The sequence below is a fragment of the Geotrypetes seraphini genome, chromosome 7 (assembly GCF_902459505.1).
Source record: "Geotrypetes seraphini chromosome 7, aGeoSer1.1, whole genome shotgun sequence".
NCBI classification, from domain to species: Eukaryota; Metazoa; Chordata; class Amphibia; order Gymnophiona; family Dermophiidae; genus Geotrypetes; species Geotrypetes seraphini.
In genome coordinates, this window is record NC_047090.1 from 115,442,967 (window position 1) to 115,466,901 (window position 23,935).

The following is a 23,935-nucleotide window of genomic DNA, read 5'->3' on the forward strand; positions in this document are numbered from 1 at the left end:
TGTTCTTGCTCAATTGATGAAGCCTCCATTTGAACCAATGTCTACGGCTTATCTGAAGTATCTCACTTGGAAAGTGGTGTTTCTCATTGCCCTCACATCTACTCGAGACAGTGAGCTGCAAGCTTTAGTTGCTGATGCATCTTTCACAGTGTTCCATCATGACAAGGTGGTCCTTCGTACTCATCCTAGGTTCAAACAATTTTTATTGATGCAAACAACAACAAAGACAACGCCAGGGCACCTCAAGGGTGCACAGTACAAATAAGGATGCATCATATACAATAAAATAACAAGCATGTACAGAAGAAAAGTAACAGCAACCAAACTCCCCCCATCCTACTTTACATAGGGTAAGCGAGAGTATGGAGGCAGAAAGGCACTCCGAGGCCCTGGACTCTTATGAGCCCCAAAGATGCCACACCACCCCTTCCCTCCACCCATGCCCAATGATCCCATTCCGTAACTAAGTGCCAGAACCTTCAACGGGGGGTGTTGGTGGGGAACCCCCCCTACTTTACTGAATACAGATTGCACCGGCGTTGTGGGAGGTTTGGGGGGGTTGTAACCCCCTCATTATACTGGAAACTTAACTTTTTCCCTGTTTTTTAGGGAAAAAGTAAAGTTTTCAGTATAATGTGAGGGATTACAACCCCCCAAACCCCCCACAATGCCGGCATGATCTGTATTCAGTAAAGTGGGGGGGTTCCCCACCAACACCCTCTGTCGAAGCCCCTTAAAACACTGTTTTTCTTCGGCGCGGGCTTCCGCCTTGTGCTCAGTTGTCTCGGCGCGCCTTTGTCAGCGCGCGCTTTTGACCTGTCAGCAAACTTTGGTGTAGTCATCTACCAATGGCTTTCCAAATAATCAATAGTATCAAAGGCACTCAAAATTGAAAAAAATTTTAAATTAGCTTAAGATATAAAAAATCTTATTACTAGCTTATGTAAACAAATCAAAAAGATTACAACGTTATTTTTGTAGGACATCAGAAGTAACACTTGTTGGACAAAAATAGCTGGAATGCTATATCACAGTGTCGTATCAGTAGTCCCGTTTGTTTTTTTTTAAAACGGGACTACTGATACGACACTGTGGTATAGGGTTCCAAATACTCAAGCATTCAATGTCTTCTTGAGATAGGATAAAACACCCAATATGAGGCCTTGTTGCAAGCAGCTGAACAGCACTGAAGGCTTTAGCCTAGGTCAAGAAGACACTGAGGCACAGATTCTCAAAACAGCACCAGAATTGGCCATCACCTGAAAAAATGCCGCCAGTCACACATCACTCAAACTACAGCACTGTTTTGAGAATGGCAGGTTGTGTTGAAGATAGGCACTGGAAATGTAAGCTAGGGTTTTACAAGCCTACATTTCTGGTGCCTGTTTTCAACACAGAATCATGCTTAGTGGCGACAAACATCAACCCTGTCCATAACCACTCCTATTTTGATGTTCGGTGCTGGTGTCCAGGGCAGGATTAATTTGAGGGCCCCTAGGCACACAAGTGCACTGGGCCCCCTAGCCCTGCCCCACCCCCATTTATTTACCTGTTTTCTTATTTATTTCTTTATTTCCACTTGTATTTCTTTTTTTCTTTTATTATAAAATTCAAAACAAAGATTACCATACCAGTGCCAGTGTAGTTTTAGTTCTATGCAAACCCCAAACATCTCTGAACAAATCCCCTCCTTCCTTCCCTTCCCACCTACTTGCCCAGGACTTTAACTCTGAACCCTTTCCATATGTATATAAAAGTGTTCAAATGCACTCTAAAGCAGTAATACTATCTGAAACATAAGTCTATATTAATAACCAAGTTTGCAACTCCTCTCAACTGCCTCACTCTATGTCATCCAACTTTAACCCATATATATAAACAACCAAATCTGTATCTACTCTGGTGTGTTCCACATGTTAATTTGTAACAAAACAACAAGGCAAGCGGTCCACCAAAGAATCCAATGTGGAACAAAAGAAGATCGGCAGACAATAAGGAAATTCAAATCAGGTTTATTCAAGGAACCATGCCCAATGCATTTTGCCAAACAAGGCTAGTCAATGCTAACAGAAAACCACATCTTTCATACATACAGGACACAGAATCACCCTCACCCAGTATGGAATAAGTAATCACAAACTAACACCCCCCTCCCTTTTTACAAAAGCATGGAAGATGTTTTTAGCACTGGCAGGCAAGCTGAATGTTCTGCGCTATTCTGATGATCATAGGAATTCTGTGCCCATCGGAGCAGTGCAGAGCATTCAGCATGCTGGCTTGTTACAAACCGAAGGAACGGTACAGTTTAGGGGATGAAGAAACAGTGGTGCATATTCCCCAATATTGAACAAAATATAAAGATAGCAGATGTAAATTTGAAAAAAGAGAAATAACAAATCACTTTATAAATTAACAAATAAAAATAAAACAAAAAATGGAGAATAAGATAATAACATTTTATTGGACTAATACATTTTTAGATTAGCTTTCAGAGGTCAAACCTTCTTTCCTTAGGTCAGTATTTTGCCTGACCTGAGGAAGGAGAATTTGGTCTCTGAAAGTTAGTCAAACATGTATTAAAATTAGTCCAATATAAGGATCACCATTTCTATTTCTAAATGCTTATCAACATAGCTCCAATACTACTTTATCCTGAAGCAAAAAAAAAAAAAATTAAAAAATAGAATTTTTTTTCTACCTTTCTCATGTGGCTTCTGCTTTCCTCATCTTCTTTTCATTCTCTTCCTTCCATCCAGTGTCTGCCCCTTCCAGAAAATATCTACCTCCCTCTGCCATCTCTCCTCCTGCTTCCCCCCCCCCTTTGGTCTGGCATCCATCATATTCCCTCTGTTCCCCTCATGGTCTGGCATCTCTCTCCTTCCATCTCCCCTTCTCTCCCCACTGTGGTTTTTAGCATCTCTCTTCTCATTTCCTCCACTCAAATCTGATATCTCTGTCTCCTTCCCCGTTTTCTGGCAACTCTCCTCTCTTCCATTTTCTTCTCTGGTCTTCCTTCTCTATTTTCTGCCTCCATCCATGAGGAGGTGAGGGGCTAGAGGCTATCTTCCTCTAATTCATCTCCTTGCCACCCCTGTCCCTTGGTCTTTCCCATGATTTCCACAATTTCCAGCATATCCCCTTCCTCCATTCTTGTAGCCCAGAATCTCCTCTCCATCTCTGATGGCCTGACATATCCCTGTCCTTTTTCCTTCACTATCTTCCTATCTCTCCTCCCTCCTCCCATAATCAACCATAATCAATCATCTCACCACCTCTCTCTTCCCTCCCCATCAGGGTCCAAGATTGCTTCCGCTCTCTTTCCTGCTGTTCTCTCCCCGTCACCCTAGGATCCAGCTCCCCTTCTGCCCTTGTCCAACATTTCCCCTTCTTTCCCTCCTTCTCATCCCCTGATCCAACATACTGCATTTCTTGTTCTTCCTGACTGCCCTTCCATCTAGAATCTTCCCCTCCCCAGGCCTGCCGACTTCAACTCATTTACTGCTCTGTGCTCTCTCTCCCACCGCTGGCCCACTGCCGAAGCCTGTAAACAAATTTAACACACGCCACGGGGCTCATACAGTGCGCGTGCCACTGATGGCTTCCCCCCCCTCAATCAGCAACATTGGGGCCCCCCACTGAAAGAAACAGGGCCTGCCACTGCTCTCTCTCTCTTGCCGCTGCTGAAGCCTGTACTGTAAACAAATTTAACAAACGCCACAGGGCTCAAACAGTGCGCGTGCCGCTGATGGCTTCCCTCCTCCTTCCTCCCCCTTATGACATAACTTCCCATTTCATTTATGGAGGAGGAGGAGGGAATCTGGCAGCATCATGCGCACTGTTAGAGCCCCGCGGCGTGTGTTAAATTTGTTTACAGTACAGGGCTTCGGCAGTGGCAGGAAAGAGAAAGAGCAGTTGCAGGCCCTGTTTCTTTCAGTGGGGGGGCCTGGTGTTGCCGATCAAGGTGGGGCCCAATCGAAGGGGGTTCCAGTGTTGCCGATCAAGGGGGAACCCGGTGTTGCCGATTGATGGGGGGTGTCGCTGTTTAAAAAAATTTTTTTTCAGTGTTCTCCTTCAGCGGGCCCCCCTGACCATTTCGGGCCTTAGGCACGTACCTATGGGCCTATTCATTAATCTGGCCCTGCTGGTGTCTGCATAGATGCGATTCAGGCACCTTTTTCTGTAGGCACCATGTGGTGCCTACTTTTTTTTTCTTAATTAGTTTTTAATTGGGTTGTAATGGCACAGTCAATTACACTTAGGTGCTGTTCAGGTGCCTACTGGTGCCGTTTTGAGAATCCGGGCCTGAATGCTCGAGTGTTTAGAGCACTGATGATAGAGTTCCTATGAGTGTTGGGAGCAGCACAGAGCATTCAGTGCACTGGCCTGTGCTTAAAAACTGCTATCTCAGTTTTGTAAAGGTTCATTTAATAAAATACTGCTAGATCTTTCTTGCATAAAATGTAATTTTATCATTATTTGATGACAGGAGAATGTTTTTCTATTCTTTTGTGATTGTAACACTGTATTAGTGACCCCACTTGTTATAAACATATTGGAGACTATAGTGTTATTTCTGTACTGATTTATTGTTTTTTTGTTTTAAGTAAAATTTTCTTAGCTTTTTTGAATGAAAAAGAGAATATATACAATTGCCTCCATTGGGGCAATAACAGCACTGACTCAAGAGCACCACAAAGGAAAGATCATATACAAATCAACTAAGCAATCTGTCAGTGCATAGTGTATACATATTCACCTAGGTCCCTTCCCCCCCTCCCCCCATCAAATTATATAAAGTTTGACAGTGTAAGTCAGCAATTTATAAAACATAAATTAGGAAATACAAAGAAAAATAAAGCAACCCTATCAATCGTCAACTGAGTTATGCATAACCATATGCAAACACACCCACAATGCATGGGAGGAGTCAAAACATCCATGATATTTATTAGTCAATCGCTCCAATGCTATTCAATAGGTCAACTTCAAATGCCAGTCCAGCAGTGTGGGACAACTTGATTGCTTCCATTTTAATGCACTTAGCAGCTGCAAAACATAATCTTTTAAATTGGATTTGCTACCGGTGTCCTCTTTTTTTTAAATGGAGGCCTAGCAAACACACCCATGGGTCCAATAAAATCAAAGAGCCTAGGCCCTTCTCCATAACTCAAGATACAGAGGACCAAAAATGTTGTATTTGCTCACAAGTCCACCATATATGTCTACTAGACATCACCAGCAAACATCAGTAGCAGACTGTGGAACACAGCCTGAAGACAATCAAGGGTGTAATACCAATGGGTAAGAATTTTGCAAGCATTTTCCTTAATTAACACACATCTAGAAGATTTAGAAACTTCAAGAAACACTCTTTTCCATTCAGACCTAGAAAGTTCAACACCCATATCATTTTCCCAAGAGGTCATAAATTTATATTTTGTAAATGTATCATTATTAAAGAACCTGTATAAAAGAGAAATGGGGCCCTTCAATTTACCCAATGTCGTACATAAATTTTCCAATTTCTCAGGATCATCCGTAGCCACTCTTGGCCAGAGATGAAGTGCTTAACTTGCATGTATGGGAACTCATCTCTTGGAAGCAGCTGATTAAACTCTTGTAGCTCCTCAAAAGGAATCATCTCTCCAACATCCAGAAGTTATTGTTCTTTTGTAATAAAATAGATTGATATAAAATGTCTTTTTATCAATGTATCATTGCTGAGTGTGAAAGCATAAAAAGTTATAGCTATAATACCAAGAATTTGCTCCATTAAGCAAAAATAGCAAATTTAAAGAAAAACAGACCTTTTTGTAATCTTTGGCTTTAAAAAATTATTTTCTGATCAAGCATAATCAAATTTGTGGAAAAAAATTAAATTTGCAGTTTTTCAACTTTAGTTTTTTTTCCGGACAACCCTAATATATTGGGTTCTAGGAGCAGCTCCAGTTTATGGTTCCTTTGCGATAATGGCTGTGTAAGATGGGAAAGCTAGCTGTGAATAACATCTCATATCACAGTAACCTCAGTGGAAGAAGTTGTTTCTGAATGAGCTGGATGCCTTAAGAAAAAGAAAATTGCCAGTGCCATACGAGGGTCAGTTTCAGTTGTGACAGTCTCTTACTGGGTGTACCAAAATATCTTTTGCTCAAATCCCTCAATAGGAACTATCACAAGTACCCAGTAAAGAACATGCCATGATTCAAATGTACCACTATATATCATCTCTTCTAGATTCAATATAGGTTCCTTATTGTAGATGTGAGTCTACTGGTGGATGCAAAGCCTTCAAGAACATACTGTTGCAAAAGAACAGAGTAAAAATGTTTCCCCCAAAAGACATCAATTTATTGTTCCTTTTTGACTCTAAGGTACAAAATATAGCTTTCTTTATATACACAAAATGTTTTTATTTAAAATTCAAAGTTTATACAACATATAGCAATTTGATAGTAAACCTGGCTTGAACAACCACATGAATCTAGTGCGTTTTTCCTTTCTCTAGGATTATCGCAGCACTGACGGCAGACAGACTGGGAAGGGAAAGATACGGTACATTCCTTGGTTTGGAGCTGACTAAGCAAAAGAAAGTGAAAGAGGAGAAAAGAAGTTATGTTAAGGTTTTCTTATGCTCATACCATTCCAATTGTGGAAAATGCAGTAGAGAATCAACTATGGCTACAAACACATTGAGAAAAACAAGATGCACATTGAACTTCTGATCAAATCAGAAGGATATACATAAGATTAACCATGGCTTGTGTTGTACTAGGTTAGATTGAAGAGTCAGCTTCCCTAGATAGATTCAGCTCATTCCGTGCAAGTCAGGTTGCAGAGCAGAATACTATTGGAGATCAACTGAGAAGCCAAGACTTAAAAGTAGACATGTTTATAGATAACCACTTGGGCAATTGCTGCAAAGCTTTATACTCTGTGGCACCCTGGAATGCATCAGTGGCAAGGTTGCCCTTACTAAATTCCAATAGTGAATATGGCGGTGTGATGGAAAACATGCCAGTAAATGCTAGCAATTTCTTCTTCTGATTAGGGATAACTATGAAGACCAATGAGACTGAACTAAAAAGGCAACCTAAAGCTTTAAGGATAGGCCAAGGGTGCATTTTATCTGTAAAGAAGCACCTCAGAAAAAGCCAGCTTGGTTGAAATGTTATCTGTGGATGGTATAGGGCTATAGACTTGAAAAGAAATCACAAGTTTCTCTGTAATTCTGGCTATGCCTCGGAGCCATGTACTTGCCTGCCCTCTAACCTTTTGTTAGAATTCTAATAGGTTACAACCAGGACATCTAGTTCCCTGGCATGTACTGCAGGGAGCAAATGAAATGTTATTTTGCTATATTGTTTTATTTTAGCATCCAACAACCACATGTATTGTTTTGCCTGTTCTTCATACTGAAGGCTTTTCCTTATATTGTTTTCTTTTGATGCTGGCACTTGAATGTTGACTTTGTTTAACTAGTCATTTCAGTATCTTTAAGCTGAGGTTAGAAAGTGTTGTAACTGACCTGACTTCCATTTGCAAATAAGTGTTGAAAATCTGAGCACAAACCAAAAACAATGCACATTCTAGTTTTGCATCAAGGTTACTCAAACTCTGTCCTTAGATGCACTGACCATATCTAGTTTTAATAAGAAATATATGCAGATTACGTAAACAGTTTCTTATACCAGTTTAGAAGTCCTTACAGCTTTCCAATGACAATTATGGGAAAGCTCCAGTGAATGCCATAGGATAGTAAATTTATTTCATAACTGGAACTGAATGAATAAAGACACCAGACCTTTTGATTCAGTTATGGTCTGAACACCTAAGAAGTTTATAGCTTTCACATATTGAATATTGCAGTTATAACATAGCTATATTTTACATGGTGTTTGAATTCCAAACAAATTCTCTTGTAGGTTTTAAAATACATGTATACGTATATACAGGCATATTGCATCCAGTACAATAGCTTAACATGTCTTGCATGTCACTTTGTTTTAAGTACATTTTAGGAATAAGGAAAAACAAAATTAATTTCTTAAAAACATGCATCAATAATCTGAAAAAAATCTAGGAAAAAGATGCTGCACCATAATCCTGGGTTTAATCAATCTCTACAAAACATCTGTTGGCTTATGAGTCAGTAAGTATATACCGTACACTGAGTTTGGCAACAGCCACTAAACCAGGTTCAGTGTTTTTTTCATTTCCAGAGAACTTTGCCATGCAGTTTCTGCTCTTTCCATCAGGTGACCTCGATCAAAGACTCCATTGAAAGCCTATAGCCCCCAGTTTTCAAATTTTGAATTAAGTCCGAATCAGGGGATTTCCATGATGTCCACTAAAATAAATTCCTGTCTTAGCTTTTAGAGTAGACCCTATCAAATTTTTAAAAAGAAGTACCTATAAATTAAAAATGCTCCCATATGACATGCTTGGTACCTTGAAATCTGTTTTTCTAAAAGCTGATTTTACAAAGAGGCAATGGTATGGTGCATGAGGAGGAGGAAGAGGCCATGGAGGACAGTAAGGGTAGTGTGTGATTTGTTCCAGTGCTGGAAAGAGACAAGGTGGCTGAGAAACACACCCAAGGCAAACTACAGTAGATTTATGAATCCCTGATTTTAGACAGCTCAGCTGTTAAAAAAACCCCTGAAATATTATAGAAGTAGCCTAATCTTCTGTTCTTGGCAGCATGATGTTAGATGAAGGACCTGCACTGTATTAGCTCTGCATGTTACTAAGATCAGGAAGCAATGTTAGAAGGGTATAGATAGAGGATTACTATACAGGTCCTGGACCTGATGGGCTGCCACGGTGAGCGGACTGCTGAGCATGATGGACCTCTGGTTTGACCCAGCAGAGGCATTACTTATGTTCTTATGTAATCCAAATTACTTAAAAGCAGACACCTAGCAGTCGTATTGTAAGGCAAGATTTAATTGTTGTTCCCTTTTTATGGGATATGGCTTCCTTTGGTATAGTGATTTGTAGGCCAGGAGCATATTCATTGTTCAACACAGGATGAAGAGCTGACAAGGCCCTGGCCTTCATTTATACCAGTTTACTCCAGCGGTTGTTATTTCCCAAAGCCTCAAACTGAACTGCAGATGAACAAGAAAGCATGATAAAAAATGCAAAATAAATGTTTTCTGAGTAAAACGCAAACAGAACAATTTATCAGCTGCACTACATGAATTCATAGTAGGCCTACTAACCACTAGCTTTGATATGTGACAATATGTATTAGTGCAGTTTGACAAATAGGCCCCACAGTTTGCTCGGAAGCTGTCAACCATCTCCAAACTTTGAAGAGCGCTTTCTGTTTTCATAATTTTCTATCATCTTGGCATTTCTATTGACAAAACTAAGACAGCTCTCAATGCAGGTAAATTTAAAACCAAGACTGAATCTGGCCTTCTCCAAGGACCTGGAGTTGATGGCCAGATCAGTTAGACTTACAAGATAGCTACTGGTTGTCATTAAGAGATTCCTTCTTTAGCATACTGCTGAAGTTGTAGGGGGGCCGCTTGTCTATTTAAGATTCTGACCCTGGAAAAAAAAATGTAGCCTCTTCTTCCAAAAGATTCTTCCTGAAATATTTGAAATCAGGAAACAAAAAAATTTCTGAAAATCTTTTGATATATTAAATTCATCAAACTCTTCTTGTGGGTAGTTCTGGCAAGCTGTCTTGCAGTCTTTATAGGTCATACAAAGAAATCGCACAAGAGGCAATAAACCCTGGCCATTAATCCCAAAGAAGGACTGACCACCTGCAAGGGAAGCATTATGGGGTGGAGCAGATCTGAGGAACATCTCATTTAGTATTGGCCATACACCACAGGGGAAGAAAGAGGGGTCAGTTTTAAATGGTAAAAGTGGCAACCAGTTGCCTAAGATTTTTACCTGAAAATGTACAGCCCACCTTACTTTGTGACATTTCCCTAGGATTAAACCTCCCTCCCCCAATTGCTTTTATGAATAAAAGATGAAATAAAGATTCTCATGCTAAGGATGCAGCATTTAAAAAAATCTACAAATAAAACCTCCTTCACCAGGCCGTGAAGAAATTGTGCTCAATCATCAGAGATTTATAACAACTTCTCCTTCTTGTGCTTCCTCATCCACTAATAAAAGGCCACTGACATCCCCTGCATGTGCATTTGATTGCCAATCCTCCTCCTCTCTAAGGCACCCAGGGTTCAGGATATAGCGATAGTCACTAGAAACCGTGGTGGTAGCAGGGGCAGGAGCAGGAGCAGCAGCAGCTGATTCAGAAGCATCAGTCTCACTCTCGTTTTCCTTTTCTTCATGATCAAAAGGGTCATACAGGGCACAGCTACTCCCCAAAGCTCCCATGCTCTCCCCAATATTGACATACAAAATATCCTGACTGGCCGAGAGGATGGACAGCCTTCCTAAAATTGTTTCCAGTTGTCTTTTCAGTGTGCTGAAGTTGGGCCGCATCTTGGGATCGGAATTCCAGCACCTGCCCATCATCTCATAGCTGCAATAATGAAAAGGATGGGGGGGGGGGAGAGAAACAACACACACATTAATGGAGTTTCAGTTTAGATCTTCCTGAATTTAGGGGCCCTTTTATGCACAAACTGCCACTGTTTCCTGCACTAAAAAGGCAGCCCTCTCTGTAAAAATGGCACATGAGCTGCCCAGTGCAGGAGTGAGTAGGAGATGGGTATGACATACTGTAGTGTACAAGTCAGTACTGTGAACTAGCTATCACAACTGCCGATAGCACAGATGAATGTACTGCCAACTCAATAGGAGCCGGTAAGTGCACTTGCGCTACTGGCAATTTGTTAACATGTGGGACCTGTCACTACGCCACACGCACAAGTCCCTTCTGATCACCTTCTCCAAGTAAAGAGCACCTTTCAATTCCCCTCTTTCCAAACTGGTGTTCCTTCAGAGAGCAAGTCCTGTGCCCCTAGTGCACCATCCTTCCTTCTACCTAGGACTCTTTGGTGGTCAGGAAGAATCTGTGTCCCTTTGCTGCTACCTGGGACTGCACTGGGATCCAAAATGGCCACCATGACCCATAGCGGTCATCTTCTGGTATTGTACTTCTGCCTATCTCATTTACTGCATATTAATTTTTGCTGTACACATGTAGTAAATGCAAAAAATAACAGTACTTTAGTAAAAGGGCCACTTAATTTGGCCAATTCTCTCTGTGCTTAAGTGTCTAGGACATCAAATTGGAATGACGGATACGATTAAACTAACACTGAAAAAGCAAGATCATGAGAGGGAAAGGGGTTGTCCTGGCATAAAGCAATCTAAGCAACAGGGAAGGTAAAATATAATCTCATTTTAGTTCAGATACTGAAGAAAGCCATACCCTTCTTTTTAAATCAGCAGAACAGGAAAATGCCAGAGCTGTACAGGAAAAGGTGTGTGGGCAGATGCTTTATAATCAGCTTATATGTGCGACTGGCCCTGATATAGGTGCCAGAAGTGAGAATTTGCGACCCTCAACATCCAAACCAAGGAGCAATTCTCCCCTAACTGTACATTACCGTTGGATTCCTCATTACCAGATGGACCTAGGAACACAGCAACACTAGATTTTGTGCTATCAAGGGACAAGATTCAGCAAGAAAAGAGGTACTAACAGATCATCCAGGCAGTCTGGTGGCTGCTTCAGTCTGTTTCCACCAATGAGGTAGTGGTAGATTTCAGAGTTCTCGACTCCTGCATATGGAACCTGTCCCCGGGTTACAATCTCCCACATAGTGACGCCAAACGCCCACTAGAAGAGAAAAGCAGAATGACAAACAGTGGTTCTTAGACAGCAAATAAAAGGCAGCCAGTTTCCTGCATCTGTTCTATAGCCTGTTCTTATCACCATCCCTGAATGCACATAACCAACCACCACTACTTGGCTTGAAATTAATTATATGTGCCATAATAGCCTTATTTTTTTCAGTCCTGTTTTGTTCAATCTCAGAATTATCAGCCCAGCTCAAAAGCATATTTTCCTTGTTTGTTAATGTACAAGTTGATATCCAGCAATATATTAAAAACTACACCAGGCATTAGCAAGAAAAGATGTGAATCCTCCCTCCCTTCCCTGCAATATACAAAGGCAGTGGAAGAATCACATGGGTCTATTTATACATTGATGCATATACGGTACTTCTTATCTCCGTCTTCATCTAATTCATCTTAGTCCTAATTCTATCTAGTGTTTGTTGGTGAAAAAATATATTGCTATAAGCACAAAATCTTCTGAACTATAAAGTGAACTGGCTCTGGCTTTAATCCCTTCAGCACTAGGAAAAGATCCAAAGAAGAGCCAGGCAGGAGAAAGCACTCATTTATTACATTACTGAACAGGCAAGAGCTTTCAACAGTCAATATGCTTTCCAAGAATGCTAACCCATTTCTTCAAAGTCAACTACAGCTGCTCTAGATTAGAGAATGACACGGTGACAAAATTCGTCCCCGTGGATAACCGCAGGAAATAATCCCATGTCATTTTCTAGTGTCTATTTCAACCTCGGTCCTTCTACATCAGCATTCTTCAAAGCAAAGCTTGCGGGTCAGTGGTTGTGGCCAAACATACTTTGTTTCCTCCCTCTCTCCTTAAAGAATGACATGAAGATGGTTTCCCGCGGGGACGGGAACGGTGATGAATTTTGTCACCATGTCATTCTCTACTCTAGATCTTTTAGTAGTAGGCTAGTGCTTTAATTGTTGGTTTTTGCCCCTTCTCCTTATTTTCAGGGCAAGGGTTCTCAACCCAGTCCTTGGGACACACCAAGACAGTCTAGATTTCACGATATCCCTAATGAATATACACTCAAAAAAGCTGTATAGAAAATATTTTCATTTAACAAATCTTTGTGCATAGTCATTACACCATACGCTATAAATAATTCTAATATCCACTTAACTCTATTTATTTAACATTATTTATAATTACTTTTCTATACAATTAGAGTTAACTGACAAGTTAACTGAAACATTCATTTTGTCACCAGTGGATTTTGGAAAGAAGATAGCCAACATTCAATTACAACATTTCACAGCAGACAAGAAAATTGAATTCAAGGAGATACACAGATGATGATTGTGATTTGAAATGCTGTGAGAATTGAACATTTCACAGGACATTTATTTTATTCATCATAATTAGCAAGGGGACTCTAATTCTATAGAAAAGTATTTATAAATAATGTTAAATAAATAGAGTTAAGTGCATATTAGAATTATTTAAGAACATAAGAATAGCCTTACTGGGTCAGACCAATGGTCCATCAAGCCCAGTAGCCCGTTCCCACGGAGGCCAATCCAGGTCACTAGTACCTGGCCAAAACCCAAGGAGTAGCAATATTCCATGCTACTGATCCAGGGCAAGCAGCGGTATGGTGTAATGATTATGCACAAAGATTTGTTAAATAAATGAAAATATTTTCTATACAGCTTTTTAAAGTATGATATAGTAATAAATATAGAAGCTGATCTCAATTGATTTTCCCAATTGTTTGTTGTAATGAATATGCACGAGATAGATCTGCATTCTGTGAAGGCAACATACGCAAATTCATCTCATGAATTTTCCTTGTGGATATTCTGAAAACCTGACTGGCTGAGTCAAGAAAACTGAGTTGAAAACCCCTGAAATAGCCATACCTCTAACAGTGGCCAAGTCGGTCTCCTGGAAGCTATCCACCAGAGGCAAATGGGTCACAGGCTTGGCTTGACCTCTAACTTATGACTTGTCTCACTTTTACCCACATGTTTGTGGCAAAGCCTTTGCTACCCAAAATTTATTTTTTGCCCAAGTGTGTACATTAATAAACAGCAGGGTTTGTAAAGTTCTAGAGCAAGCCTTGTATGGGGAAAAAAAAATCAGGGTGGTTTCAACAAGGCAGCAGAGTTTAAATAGGTATAAGACAAAAGAAATACTAAATGGTCTCCTAAACAGAGAAAATCAAAATGCTCATTTTAATACAAGACTAAATACTGCACCACCTCCTCAAAGGAAATCTTTACATACTGGACTTTGTTGTGGAAGAAAACAAAATTTAATGGCTGACCTTGGGGCTGTGGCATAGCCCTGCACTATAGGAAATGATGGCTCCAGCCTCCTATCTAACAGGGCTGGTAGGAGCCATTTGGGCAGGCTACAGAGGTGAAAAGTTTGGGAAACAGCTGCTGCTCCTGCAGTAAATTGTTAGTGTAGCTGTATGCTATCCAAGGACAAGCAAGCATTATATTCTCACATGTGGGTGACATCATCCATGAACCCGATACAGACACAGCCAAGTGCCCTGCCTGTTAAATCGTTAGGCAGTGCCCATATCACACAAATGCCAGTTCCTTCCCACCTGTTGTTGGCTTGCAGGACCATCAGTTTTAAGTTTTCCGTGGAGCAGAGGAGCTGTGTCTTTGGTATCTCCTCAGTGTGTCAAACTTTGAAGTCTTCTTTCTTGTGCCTTCCTGATGATATTTTATCACTCTTTTCTTCATAATTCTTCATTTTTATCGTGGGCATTCAAAGACTCGGGCCCCTCCCCGGGATGCACTAGGGAAGGTCTACCATTTTGAAGAGGCGAGTCTGCTGGATGGAGGAAAAGGAGAAAAAGTCTCCCCTGACCTGAATTGAGTGAGGGGGAGAGATAGCTCTGACAAGCAATTAATTAATTGCTGGCTATACATATTTCTTACTCTGGACTCTTTTGGAGAAGCTAAGCACTACACCTTTATTCATGTCCAGCTTGTGAATTTGTTTGGCTCGGATGATTTTTGGCCTCAGGTGAGGGGCAGAAACAGCCTAACTAGCTTATTGTTTTCTTGTTATTTATTAATTTTCACTTTTAGCACACTGGTTTGTGCACTATTTCACATTAAATTATACTTGGGCAAGTCCGAGGATGTTTCACACGTAATACCCTTCTGGGTGTATGATTGTGACAGCTGTGCATTAGAGGCTGTGTTCCCCATTGCGGGCTGTGGGACTCAGGACTCCTCATTCACTCTCAATAATTTATTAGATGTGCTTGTCAGGGCTCTCTCTCCCCCTCACTCGATCTGGGTCAGGGGAGACTTTTTCTCCTTCTACTTTTCAGTACTCCTCTTTTTGGGATTTTTGTTGCTAAACTGGATGGAGGGAGTAGGCATCCCTCTAGCCAGCCATCTGAAAATAATGTAAGGGAGAGAGGGTGGGGGTCATCAGAGGCACAGGGAGGGATTGCATGGTGGCGAGAGAGCTTGGGCAATTCTCCCATTGCCGAAGGGAGTTGGGGGGGGGGGGGTGCTGGTTGGTGTAGATCTCCGTACATAGATGATATGGGACTTGTTTGAGCCTCTGCCTGCCTGCCTTTAGAATGCTAAAGTCTGTGGGCTTGAGAAATGCATTTCTTCCAAGAAAATTTCTATAATGTATTAACAGAACTAATTGTTAATGTTTTACATCTTCAAGTGACAGCTGACAGTTCTTGAATCCAAGAATAAAAGGCTATTATTCAGTGCAGCTGAAAATCACAAATTGGTAGGCTTTTCCCCCCCCAAATGGATTTGTTGCCTTGCACTGAGTCTGCACCACCTGCTCTTCCCTCTAATTACAAATCTTAAAAAGAACATAAGAGATTTTGACTTTTCCTTCTTTCATGCAACCTGAGCTATTAGACACTTTGCCATTTCAGAAGTAGGTGAACCAGCCTCTTGATTTTACAAATAAAAATTACACGTCTGCTTCTAATGCTATTTACTCATCACAGTGGGGTATATGTTTAAAAGTACTTTAGGGCAGCCTCTACGAGGATCCCAGAAAACAAGCAGCAGATGGTAATTATAACACAAAGGAAAAAAAAACAATATAGAAAAAGTATACAAGTGTAAAAATCCATTACTGCTATACAGTATATTCATTACCCTAGAATCTCAGGCTCAACAAAGCTATATCATAGACATTTATTAGGAAACATGAGAAAAGATTTCCTAAGAAAAGTGGCTAGATATAAATTTGTCCATGGAAACTGAAGATATTTCTATAGGTACTAAAGCTCCCATTATACACCTTTTGAAGGAAGACAAAAACCCCCACCCTATTCAGGGATTGGAGGAGAGGAGGGGTAATATTTCAAGATATTTTAAGAGATTCAGTCAAACACTACTTGAACAATTATTTGGGGCCAAGAGGAGTGTTTGAAGAAGCGCGGACTCTCAAAGTAACACATACCTAATTCTATTCTCTGGTAACTCCAACTTCTAATGGAGTAAAAAATCTCCCCCCCCCCAAAAAAAAAAAAAAAAAAAAAAGGAAAGCAACAGACCCCCAGCAGTAAACCAGTCAAGAAGAATAAGGCCAGCACTGGATCTTGGATCATTAAAGGGGCAGAACAAGCCAGCTGTGCTGCTTATTTGCCAGCTCCCACAAACTCTGTACCTCAGAAAGCAGTGAGGAATCATAAAATAGTGGTACTAGCTCTCACTCACTACTGAGTTTCCCATTTAGGTTACTCCAGAGACACAGGCTCTTTTATTTATTACTGTTTACACTTGAATATAAGCAGAGATTTTTGGGCCAAAAAATGGCCCAAAAATGGGGGGGTCTCCCCTTATATTTGGGCCTTCGCCTACCCTCCCCCTCCTAGACCTATTGCAGGCCTCCACAGGGCCTGCTGCAAGACCCATTTCCCACCCCGGCTGAATCCAAAACCCCCTCGCCTCCCATGCACACCCCCCAGACTTGGCAGCCTCATGGTGGGCAGGACAGGAGGAATCCCTTCTGCCTCCTGAGCTTGCTGAAATTGGACTTCCACACTTCCCTCCCACCTCCCCCATGTACCTTTTGGGTCCCATGTGGCCAGCTAGTGCACAGAGCAGGAGCAATCTTCCTGCCCTCCTGCTCCGTTCGAGGCCGCTGGCTTATTGAATATGCAAGTTCTCAACTTATGTAACATGTACATTTTGCATCTGCTCATTTTCCCTGTAAGAAATTCTGCAGTATGAATCGGCTAAACCAAAACTGTATATGTAATACAGGTTACTGAAACTGCCCCCTAAGGTGAATAATTTTTTTTAACAGGTTCCTGTGGAGAAAGTCAAAAAGGAAAGATGCCTATTTTATAAGGGCAACTTTCTAAAGCAGGCTGCCAGAACTATGCCCAGGAATACAAATATCCTCAAGAACAAAATTTACAGCTGCTTTGAAGGAGGTATAAAATATATGCATGTACCTTTGTATTTTATAAAATGTGTATACACTGCAACTTTTACTTCTCTTAAAATCACACCTCTGTGAATGACTATGTGCAATCTCAACTATAATCTTTTATATGTGTATCCCAACATGGAATGCTAAAAAGCCTTTTCTGCAGATAAAATAGTCTTTAGACACAGAGAAAACTTTATAAAATTAACCCTCAGACTTCATGCTCTGGATGGTTGGTGTAAGTAACTGATAAGCTAAGCATCAGCACTGTCTACAGGTTAGGTCATGTGGCCATGCTGATTCTACTGAAGTTTGGTCGCAGTATGACCTGGCTTCAACCCCTAAGTTGTCTTCAGATTTTTACTCATATTGGGAGTCTATAAGTACTAATATTTTAGATAAAATTGCTCCTAAGAAGTTGTGTTTGAAAAAACATTGTGAATCAGACCCTTGGTTTGATTCAGATCGTTTGTCCTTGAAGGGAATGGTGAGTTGTCTGGATCATTCATGGCGTAAAACTGGATATGCAGCCCTTAAAAAGCAATGTAGAGAGAAAGTATGGGGGTACAAAAGATTTTTGAAAGACAAACATAGGGCTTATTATTCTGCTATGGTGGGTAAGAGCAGGGTAGATGTAAAAAAGCTTTTTAGTTTGGTTAATAAGATGACGAATATTGATAAGTACAAACGTAAATCTTGTGAGGCTTCGCCTTCTTCCAATGCTTTGGCTCAGTTTTTTTCACTCAGAAATACAGGATTTAAGATCCTTCTTTCAGGCAGGACCAGACTGTAGAATACTGTTCTCATTTACTGTGTGATTCTTGTTATGTAGACTTATACTGGACTTAATTTGCTCCTCTAGATTGGTCTCTGTTTAGGAATCTTTACTCGAAGTATGTGCATTCATCTTGTTATTTGGACTCTTGTTCTTCTAAAATATTTGAAGCAAGTACTTTTCAGTTTCGTAGAGACCTCTTTAATTGGTTGCAAGAAATGTTACATTTTGCCAGGTTCCCTGTTGATCACGGACATATTGTTACTAACCCCTATTGTAAAGGATCACAAGGGACCAATTGTTTTGATGCCCAATTATAGGCCTGTAGCTTTGATACTATTTTTTTGTTAAATTGATGGAGGGGGGCTGTATATTACATTACATTACACTAGGTTCAAGGCGGATTACAAAAGAGTTAAAGAGGGTGTTTTACAAAAAGATTTCTAGTCCTTTTTGAAAAGAAAAAAAAAAAAAAAAGAGTACAGCAGGTTGATTTGGGGGGGGGGGGGGGTTAGAGGGATGAAAGAAGGAAGCTTGAGAGGTTAGGACTTTTTCAGGGATTTTTTTTGAAAAGTATAGTCTTTATTTCTTTTCTGAAAGTTTATGTCCAATTGTTGGATTATTTGGGAAGGTTTAACCTTTTGCATTCTTCACAGTCTGGTTTCAGATCAATGTATAGTACTGAGACCGTTTTGGCTTCACTTTTGGATCACTTTGTGATCTTTTTAGCAAGGGTCAGAATGCTCTGCTTCTACAATTTGCTCCTAGTAGCACATTCAACCTGGAAGATCATAATATAATGCTTAGCTGTCTTGATTCTATACGAGTCTCTGGTTTCAAGACTTTTTGCATTCCAAGTCTTGGCACTATCAAGTGGTGTTCTTTCCCATTCTTGGAGTAATCCCTGTGATATACATCAGGGTTCACCGCTCACTCCATTGTTCCTCCTTGTGAACAAAATTGTCTACTATGGGCTTTAAATTATACAGTTATGCAGATGACATTATGGTTCTCTTGTCATTGGATTTGGTACAATCAGACAATATCAATCAGATTGCTTCAGTGATATTGACAATTGATGCTATCTTTTAAGTTAACAAGACAAAACCCCAAGCTGCCAAAGGTACTTAAAGTCACAAAAAAAATGCAGCAATGCCAAAATCTACGGTAGGAGGGCTTCAAAAGGCACCAGTGCTGTAATGCTTGAAAATTATAATTGGTGCAGTGTACTCTCAGTGTGAGGTAGTAAGCAATCAGAAGCAAGGGTCAAACAAAGAACCACAGCTCCATTGCTTCACCAAACCCAGGCATTTTTTGGGGAGGAGACACACTCCTACTTTAGCCACACCGTCATCGGTACACACTTTGTGTGCTAAAAAGTGCTCTCAACAATGTGAATGAAGATAATCAATTTCAAAAGTAAGCAATATAATATAGCAATGCAGTGATGCAGCACTCCTACCCGAGTTTAATCTGGCAGTGGAACAAATGCAAAGGCACAGAGAAAGTTACTTAGCTTTAATGAGCTCTTGTGTTCATGAACCAATGTGTCTTTGAAGTTAAAACTCAACTACCAAAAAACTAAAATTTTCTTTGCAACTCCATCTAAACTTACTCAAAATTGTCTCTTATTTGAATGGTACAGTATATACTATAGAACCTGTGTTGAAACTTTGGGGGTATTTTTAGATTGAAATCTAACAATGCAAAATCAAGTGAACGCTGTGGTTCGTCAATGCTATTTATGATTCAACAATTTTTACTGAAGACTGCTCCTTGAGACCAACAAATACAAAAGCAAGGCAATAAGTAGAAAACAAGAAAACAATGTCAGGTCAATACATTGACTAATCAAAACCATGCTAGCATTTTTACTGTAGGCGGCAGCGGTAATAGCTTTGACGCTCATAGAATTAAACATAAGAAACATAAGAAACATAAGAAATGCCATCTCCGGATCAGACCTTCGGTCCATCAAGTCCGGCGATCCGCACACGCGGAGGCCCTGCCAGGTGTACACCTGTCGTAATTTATAGTCCACCATATCCTTACATGCCTCTCTTAAGGAGATATGCATCTAGTTTGCTCTTGAAGCCTAGGACGGTCGATTCCGCAATAATCTCATCTGGGAGGGCATTCCAGGTGTCAACCACTCTCTGAGTGAAGCAGAACTTCCTGACATTAGTCCTGAACCTGTCCCCCCTTAGCTTCATTACATGTCCTCTAGTCCGTGTCAAATTGGACAATGTAAATAATCTTCTCTGCTCTATTTTGTCGATTCCTTTCAGTATTTTGAAGGTCTCGATCATATCCCCACGCAGTCTCCTTTTCTCAAGGGAGAACAATCCTAGTGTTATAAGTCTATCCTCGTATTCCAGTTTTTCCATACCCTTCACCAGTTTTGTTGCTCGTCTCTGCACCCTCTCCAGCAGTTTTATATCCTTCTTTAGGTAGGGAGACCAATGTTGGACGCAGTATTCCAAGTGTGGTCTGACCATTGCCCTATAAAGCGGCATTATAACTTTCTCCGATCTACTCGAGATTCCTTTCTTTATCATGCCCAACATTCTATTTGCCTTCTTTGCCGCTGCCGCGCATTGTGCCGACGGCTTCAGGGTCCTATCTATCAGTACACCCAGGTCCTTTTCTTGTTCACTCTTCCCCAGAGTTGCACCTGACATTGTATACTCGTATTCCTTATTCTTATTGCCTAAATGCATTACCTTGCATTTCTCCACATTGAACTTCATCTGCCATTTCTCCGCCCATGTTTCTAACCGACACAAGTCGCTCTGGAGTTTCTCTCTATCCTCATGCGATCTGATCGCCCGGCATAGTTTTGTATCGTCTGCAAACTTGATGATCTCACTGGATGTTCCTTCCTCCAGATCATTGATATAAATATTAAAAAGGATCGGCCCAAGTACCGAGCCCTGGGGTACACCACTAGTCACTTTCTCCCAGTCCCATGTAACACCTTACCTTAGTGAATTATACTGGCTCCCAGTGGAAGAGCGGGTTATTTTTAAATTCTTTTTTTTTTTGTTACAAAATGTTATATGGTTTGCTACCAAATTAGCTAATGTATCATTTTATTTTTTACTCCTGTATGTTCACAGCGCAATTTATTCGTTTTTACATTTCTCTTACCCAAAGACTGTGTTTACAAGACACATCATGCGCGATTACTTTCTTATCTGTTTGCCAAATTCATCACCTAAACAGACCGACCTTCGCTCACCACGTTTTTCTCCCTACAAACCCAAAGCAATCTCTCAGGCAACCCCTCTCACTTCCCTCCCCTTACAACCCCTTACTTCTCCTCCCCTTACTACCCTTTTCTTCTGTAACATCCCCCCTCATGCATTTGTAATTCGTTGAATGTCCAGCCTTCTTTCGATGTGAACCGCCTAGAAGTCGTCTGGCTATGGTGGTATAGAAAAATAAAGTTATTATTATTATTATTATCAGGCCGCTAACTAGGAATCTGAGTTTAGCCTATTAATACTTACCTATGGGGTCTGTTTATTAAGGCACGCTAACTAATTTAGTGCATGCTAAATGCTAAGGCATCTATTATATTCCATGTGCTAAATCAGTTAGCGCCTTAATAAAAGGACCCCTATGTTTTGTATTTTCATTTTAGAAAGCTACTGAAGACCTATTTGTTTCAAAATTCCTTGAGCAGTAATAATGGCTGGTTGATATGTTTTGCTATATTAATTACGATTTTGTAGCTCACAGTGTTTGTGCAGTTTTTTAAAATTTTGTTATCTACATAGAACTGGAAGATTTTGTGGCATAGAAATAAAATGTTATGTTATGCTACATCTTTATTCCTGATAGCCCTGGTTTAACCATTAAGCAAACAAAGTATGGGGCTCATAATCAAAACTTAAACATGTCTAAAAACCAGGCCAAGTCAGCACTTGGACAACCTAAAAGACAGGTCATCCAAGTGCCGATAATCAAACCGATTGTCGTGGGACTTTTTGGGCCTCTGAATCCCGCTGTGCACCCAGAGCTAAAAGGGGCGTATCTGGAGGAGTGGTTTTGGCAGTATTTGGGTGGGATGGGGGGGGGGTCGACCTAGACTTAGTTGTCCTGCAGGGATAATCAAATGTTTTACTAGACATTCAGGGACTTGAATGAAATTTTGGTCAAAATTGTGATATAAAGATGGACATTCTGGTGGTCTGGACGAATAGCCTGGATGTCCAGTTAGACAATTTTTTGAAAAAAAAAATTTTATATATATTTTTCAAAAATAGGCATTTTCCCACTGTTGACTTTGGGCGTCTAACGCCATACAACCGAATTGGACTTAGATGTTTGTTTTGATTATGCCCCTCCACGTGTTTAAGGCAGAGGTTTTTTTTTCTCCTAGCTATCCCGCCCTCAATTCTTTCACTGCTGTCTGCCACATGATGCTGCAGAAACGCAGCTTCCTGGGCAGGTTGAAGGAAGCGAGCTCACCTGCTGAACTGCTGGCGGCCCAAAGAAAATTGAATTGAAGTGCTGAGGAGGTACAAGGGGAGAGCTGCCGGGCTCCGTGTACGCCAGTCCTGCCAAACCTACACAGATTACCCCAATTTATTATACCTGTCCAGGTTTTCCTGGATATATGGTAACTCTACCTTAATTCAGCCTGGATTCCTGACTCATAATGTTTCCAATTAATGCAATATATAATAAACATATGATACAACAACAGTAATTCTGTTTCTACTGCATTCTTATGTGGACTTAACCATGAACTTATGAATTCACCGAATAGCAAAATCTTGCTTTTTCAATAGCAAGAACCAGAATCAGAAGCTTGTTAGAATGTGATAGAAAGCTGTTCTAGCCTGCACTTTTACTGAGCAGTTTCTGCTGATTAGGTATATAGGCAATGGAATGCACATGCTTTCTTCTAGTTACATACAATAGCCCTTTCCTCTGTCAAGAGCACTTACCACATCACTGTACGTGGTGAAGACATTATCTGAGAGGCTCTCCAGTGCCAACCACTTCACCGGCAGCTTGGAGGCACAGCCCTGCCGGTAATAATCTCCACTGTAGATTTTCTTGGAGAGACCAAAGTCTGCCACACAGACGCTCATGTTCTCATTCAACCTATAGAAAGGAAGGTGTAAGGTCACCAGTTCAGACTTTATTGCTTGTCCTAAACTAGCCCAGCTCCAGACAGCAGATGGCAGTACAGTCTCCATTTCTGAGAACTAGTCCTGTGCCAGTAGCTCTGGTGCAAGAACAATGTATTCTGCTGGTACTCCCTCCCTCTCCATCTGCTTCATTGGCTCAGCTGTTCTGCAGCTCAGAAGCTTGGAGCTCAGCTCTGCTTTGGGATCTTGCTCAAAGCTAATGGATGAGCACAGTGCTTAGAACTAGAAAAATGCATACATTTCTCCACCTCCATACTCCGCAACAGATAAGATGTTATCCAATTCGGGAAAATTATTTTGTGTACCATGCATACATACACAAACAGTAGCCAAAATCCAGGCATCTGAAAGCAATTTTTTCTGACTCAGTAACAGAGCCACATGATCCATTAGCCACTTTCTTTGACTTTTTTAAAATATAGCTTTAAGACATATACAAATATAATAAATGCTTTTGTGCTGAAATGTAGTTACTTGTGGTATGAACTTTTACATATACTTTTGTATGAGTGTAAAACCAGAATAGGAAAATATTTGTCTGCTTCCTGCATTCCAATACCACTGCCATTTTAAGCCATTCTGCAACAGGCAAATCTTATGTTCTTATATTCTATATGATTTTTTTTTCCTTGTTGAAATCAAAAGTTTTGTATTATTAAAAATGACTAAGGAGCAGTGACTAAAACCAGTGGAAAAAAGACAGAGACTATTTTTATTACAATAAACATACACTTTGGCCTAAGAATCCCATTGCACTGGTTGGCTCCCAATGCCCTGGGGTCCCACCAAGGTTTCAAAGGCAGG

The 23,935-nt window shown here is 40.6% G+C and overlaps 1 protein-coding gene across 1 annotated transcript in view; it reads right to left on the reverse strand.

Annotated features, from left to right (window-relative positions):
• Window positions 1-6,335: 6,335 nt before the first annotated feature.
• TYRO3 (TYRO3 protein tyrosine kinase) overlaps window positions 6,336-23,935 on the reverse strand; it is a 203,089-nt gene continuing 185,489 nt past the window's right edge. Inside the window, exons 17-19 of the mRNA XM_033952099.1 lie at window positions 22,925-23,084; window positions 11,643-11,779; window positions 6,336-10,513 (exon numbers count right to left, since the gene is read on the reverse strand). Of these exons, the coding sequence (XP_033807990.1) occupies window positions 10,090-10,513; window positions 11,643-11,779; window positions 22,925-23,084 (721 nt within the window). The 3' untranslated portion in view covers window positions 6,336-10,089. The remainder of the gene's footprint in view (window positions 10,514-11,642; window positions 11,780-22,924; window positions 23,085-23,935) is intronic.